At 36.1% G+C, this 5,404-nt stretch overlaps 1 protein-coding gene across 3 annotated transcripts in view; it reads left to right on the top strand.

Annotated features, from left to right (window-relative positions):
• Positions 1-4,826, top strand: part of PLD5 (phospholipase D family, member 5) — a 195,313-nt gene extending 190,487 nt beyond the window's left edge. For all 3 annotated transcript variants that reach the window (XM_009321247.1, XM_009321248.1, XM_009321249.1), the window contains 2 exons: positions 2,277-2,391; positions 4,501-4,826. In XM_009321247.1, the coding sequence (XP_009319522.1) occupies positions 2,277-2,391; positions 4,501-4,736 (351 nt within the window). In that variant the 3' untranslated portion in view covers positions 4,737-4,826. The remainder of the gene's footprint in view (positions 1-2,276; positions 2,392-4,500) is intronic.
• Positions 4,827-5,404: the final 578 nt, after the last annotated feature.

Here is a 5,404-nt window from a genome sequence, read left to right as displayed (position 1 = left end):
GGCGTGTCAACCGCACCACTCAGCTTGGTGTCATCTGCAAAGTTGCTGAGGGTGCACTCGATCCCGCTGTCTATGTCACTGATGAAGATATTAAACAGTACCAGTCCCAATATGGACCCCTGCGGGACTCAGGGGTCCGTATTTAAAATCTTATTTAAATCTCATTTAAAGGACAGATACTGCAGTTTTACATAGAATAATCTTTTTTAATGCCCTTTATAAAGCAATCATTCAAACAGTTTGGGTTGTTGTGCTTGTTTTTAAATTCAAATACTATATTTGGAATTTTGCTGGTATTTGAACTCATTATTAAATTTAAGCTGTGGAAGATAACAATGCCATGTACAGGTAAGTAAGCATGTGGTGACATACGAAATTCAGAGACTGTTTAAGGAACCAACTTTGTGATAGTTATCAATCACAAAACTGCACTGCAGTACCATCCAGTATTTGGGCACTGAAAAAACACAGACTCTTGGAATTTTATTTCTAATGCACTAAAAACCTGCTCCAGCCCTAATAAGCTTTCATTGTTGCAGGGGGTGGGCAGGGGCTGTCAGTCCAAGAACAGAGACTCTCCTCAGAGAGTTCAGAGCCTGAACTAGCCTTGGTATTTTACACAGAGTTCTTCCAAGCAGTTTTGGTACCACCTCTGACAACATAAAATTTACCCCAATATATTTTCCAATGGGGAAGAGAGAGATTCTGACAGAGTCCACGGCATAAAATGTTAGATAAACAGCAGCCTCTGGGCTACTCTGCCTTTTGTCTGCAACTAAACCATTTTAATTAGGTTTGGTAATACTAATTGCAGATAAGCCTGTTCAGAACTTAGAGGAGAGTTCTCCGAGGAAAACCAAACTGCAATGATCAAGACTGATGATTAAGAAGGGAGATTTTTTGAATCAGTATTTATATGCAGTTCTGAAGCAACCAGTGGTATAAAACCTAAAGCTGGTGTTCCTGGTAATCAGTAACAACACATTTTGCAATAGTTGACCAGTTACTGCAAACCAGCTTGAAACATACCTGCATCATCAGCTGGGTAAAGAATGCTTTATAAAACTAACTCCCTGTGTGCTATGCATACACCCTTATTTGATTTATTCAAACTGATGATGTAGTCTACCACAGAGACCACTACATTTCAATAATTAATTTAGTATTTTACAGGTGGGTTTTCATAGTAGTAAGATTATTCTGAAAGACATCTCCATAACCTAAAGGGATTCGTTCAAGGTTTGTATCAAAAAGAGCACTGGTTCAAGAGATGAATTTTGCATAATGGCAACCAGACCCCCAAGAATGATCAAGGAGTTTTGGGGTGGGGTTTTTTTAATACTATTTTTCAATGTCTTAAGTGGGTGCAATGTATAGCCAGTTACTTTCATCAGTAATATATTGTGAATTAGGTTTGTTCTGAGGATCCACACCATCACCTCAATCAAAGTTTCCCAGTCATGCAGTAAATATTTAATTTCTCCTTCATCATGTTATTCTCTACTGCTGGTTTTGGAATCTGTGTCTAGCTATTAGTTTCCTTGATGAAACAAACAATACTTAAGATTTGTACTGGAAATCTCATTTTTGTCTGGCACTGATGCAGGCAAGGAGTGTATAGAGCTCCAAAATTAAAAAAAAAAAAAAATCAAAACAATCTAACTCGGACTTCACCCTTTAGGGTAAAACAGATGCATTTTCCTGTTCTTGTCTGGTAAATTTGATCTCTCCATATCAGATTTAATCTTGAGAAGTTTCTAAGTTTCTGAAATCAGCAAGTTTCCTGTTGGAAACTATGCAACCTGTAATATAAAGGTATTGAATTAATATGTATCTATACATAAAGGTATTGAATTAGCTGTTGGTGTGCCTGCCAATCTGGATCTTGAAGCAGACTTCAAACCCCAGTGTCCCTTGATGAATGAGGAAATGAGCTAAAGAAAAGTTCCTGGCTCTTATCATGCAGAACACAAAGATGAGCGTTTTTTCGTTCATTTCATAGCCTTTACTACCTGGCAGTGTATTGCTTTTAGTATGCGGTAGCCATATACTTTATATAGTTTAGAATGCTAAGACACAGTGAGTATCATAAACTATGAGAATTTACTAAGAAATACAATGTGCAGTGTTTTATTAAAATTAATGGTTGGCTATAAAATCTCAAGCTGTTCTGTAGCACTAATTCATTTTCAATAAAGAGTAGAGAACAGACCATATTTTTTCTGTCCATTATAAACAGTTCTCATTAACATGCGCTCCATTCTATTTTATGGCAGAAATTCTTTGACCTTGAGGAAGAGAGTGCATGCTTTCTTAAAGAACAGAAGAACACTTCCCTGCCCAAATTAAATCGTAACAAATATATGGTGACTGATGGAGGTGCATACATTGGTAAGTAACCACATCTCAAGAAATTCTAGTTTGTAGCCAAAAGCCTGAAATAACACCCATTTGTAAATGAGGAATCTACAGCTGATGTGTTTGTTAAGTTAAAATAATAGTTCATTCTTCTTCATTTCATTTCACCTGGATGAAGACTGAGCTTTGAGCCTCTTCTCATTTAAAAACTTTTTTCCCCCTATGAATCAGTTTCTCAAAAGCAACATTCCGTTTTCAGTATTTAAAAACAGACTGAAAACACAAATACAACACGCTTTATGAAATAGGAATAAATTGGATTATTAACGTATTCTCTTGTTTCTGCAATCCAATAAAGATGGACTGTCCTCCATTTCCCATGTTATTACTAAAGCTATGGTCAATCCTGGTAAATACTGTACAAATGCCTTTCATCCTCATCTTCTCAAGCCTTAATTCCATTTACTGTAATGACATTTCAGACACCCTCCTAACATTAGGTACATACCTAATTGGTATTTTGGGTTAAAGGTGTATTTAAGTAAAGTCACTGTATGGCACCTAGCAAAAGTTCATTATCAGTCAAATGCTCATTGAATGCAGGCTAAAAACTACCTTTTAAAAAAATCTGACTGCTTGAGTTGTGCGTGAACTGCAGGATCAGAAAACTGCTACTGAATTAAAAAGTAACTCATGAGATTTTATAAAGTCGAGAGAGAAAACATGTATTCTAATATGCTGCAGCTTGATGCTTTAGTTGCACACTTCCTCACCCTGACTTACTGCAAAGGGCTTAAAGCCAGTGATCACAGAGGCAGTGAGGGAGGGCAAAGGCTGCAACCCAGAAGCATGCCCAGGCACACATGAAGAATGGAGAATCCCAAGCAGTGTAGGGAGACAACCAAGAGCTACTCTGAAAAGCTCACCTTGATGGGCTTTAAACACAGTACACCCCTCCCCTTAAGCTATCCAAATCTTATTTTTCACTTCAAATAGTGCAGCTTATTCCTCTCTCATCTCCCAAATGGTTTATGAGCCCCCCCAATAATTTTTTTTTTTTACTTTATTTTAATTTCCTTCCAATAGCCAGATCAAATTTCAATAACTTCTAACTCATCTACACAGCATGGATTCTTAGCTGAGTTGGTTTTTTTCTTTCCCATTGTCCTTACATCCTTAGATATATGTAAATAAAAGAAAGAAAGAAAGCATCAAAGCTGTGTGAAAGTAATACAAATGCATGTTAAGGACCTGATACATCTTCTGCTTGAAAGCATAGGAAGAAATATCCCTTATGATGAGGCTTCAATTTACCATCCTTGACAAGTTTAGAATTCTTAACATTTCTTGCTGAAGTAGCTGAAATGACGCTGAAAGAAAGGGTATAAATTTCTCAGGTACCTTCATGTTTTATGTATGTTCAGATATTGTTTTAAAAGATGACCTCTAATAACAGAATTTTTTCTCCAAAATACTGCATGTGTTATAAATGTACAACTTAAATAGTTATAGTTCTAGTAAAATAAAAAGAAATAATTGAAACACTTGGTTTACCTGTTTTCCATTAATCCAATTATCCTCTTTGCCTTGCGATCACCAGGATTTGAAATGCTCATTCATTACCTTAGATTTCAACAAAGGTGGTGATAACTGGCATAAAACAGTAAAACCTGTCTTTCCTGAAATAGTATCTATCAATGGGTAACCTGTAAAAAAATCTATTGGTTTGGCTCAGCATTATGGAGCAACCACTCTCCATCCCATCTACTTTAAATTGTTTATACGGCAAAAAATTATTTTCGTTCTTGGCACTGGAAAGGCTGATGAGGAAAGTAAATGGAGTAATAATATGATATATGCAAAAGGAAGAGCAAGTTTAATTTTGAATAAATAAAAGTACCTGTTTTCACTTACGAAGGATTAGAGCTGTTAAACTTCCAGAAACAATCTGCACTACACACTGGTACGTAATGGAGTTTTTTCTTTCCCGCTAGTATAGAAAACTTATTTCCATCTCTGCCCAGGGTAGGCACTGGGGAAAATGATACTGTGTCATGCTGGATTGCCTTTAGGGAGATGGCCTTTTTTTTTTTTTTCTTTAAATGTGAGAAACTCATTCTATATTCCTGCCTTTACTTGTAGGTAATTTTGATTGGGTAGGAAATGCTTTTACGCAGAATGCTGGAGCTGGCCTTGTTATCAACCAAGCAGACGCGGGGAACAGCACAAGCATCATTAAGCAACTCAAGGCTGTTTTTGAAAGGGACTGGTATTCACATTACGCCAAAAGTTTACAACCAACAAAAATCCCAAACTGCTTTAATCACAAACTTAATAAAGCAACATCAAATAAGACTGCCACGAGCAATGTGAATTAGAAAGACTATTTTACTGTTTAGTATGGCAATGAAGAATTACGTTGGGGTGTAGCCCTCTTTCATATTTACAGACAAAAGACTTAAAGAAAAAGCAAAAAAAAGTTTGGTGGGGGGGTGTTTTTAGGAAAAAGCACACTTATATAAAAACTGTCTAAACTATATTCTCTATATTGAATTATTTAAGACTTTCAAATTTGTTACTTCTGACACTGAATGTCATTTCTGCTTCCATGTTAATTTTAATGTTCCGTGTTTGAATTTAACAGCATGTGTCAATTTTTCTGTTTCAGTTTTAGGACTTTCCCTAATTGCCATCCTGGCTAGAACGAACCTTGAGGCAAAACCAAGATTCCAGCTATGAAATGGCATTCTAAGATCAGTTATTATTGACATACAAGTAGATAGTAGGTTTACTTAGAAAACATAAAGGAATAAGCAAAATTTCACCCTTATAAATCATTCCCTTTAAATAAATACCCAGTCATGCAAATACTTTCTAGTTTGGAGCATTTAGTTTGAGTATCACTCTTCCATGTCTTCTAACTAGCCTTAAAATACATTAGAGTTACATGACTGGTAATTCATCTCCTAAAAGTATGAGAAGGTTTTAAGGGATTGGGGTTGGCCTCATCAAATTCATCATAATCCCTAAAGCCTCTCAGATGAGT

The sequence above is a fragment of the Pygoscelis adeliae genome, unplaced genomic scaffold (genome assembly GCF_000699105.1).
Source record: "Pygoscelis adeliae isolate BGI_AS28 unplaced genomic scaffold, ASM69910v1 Scaffold463, whole genome shotgun sequence".
In the NCBI taxonomy this organism is placed as follows: domain Eukaryota; kingdom Metazoa; phylum Chordata; class Aves; order Sphenisciformes; family Spheniscidae; genus Pygoscelis; species Pygoscelis adeliae.
Note: the sequence above shows the minus strand (reverse complement) of the source record. Positions and strands in the feature narration are given on the sequence as shown.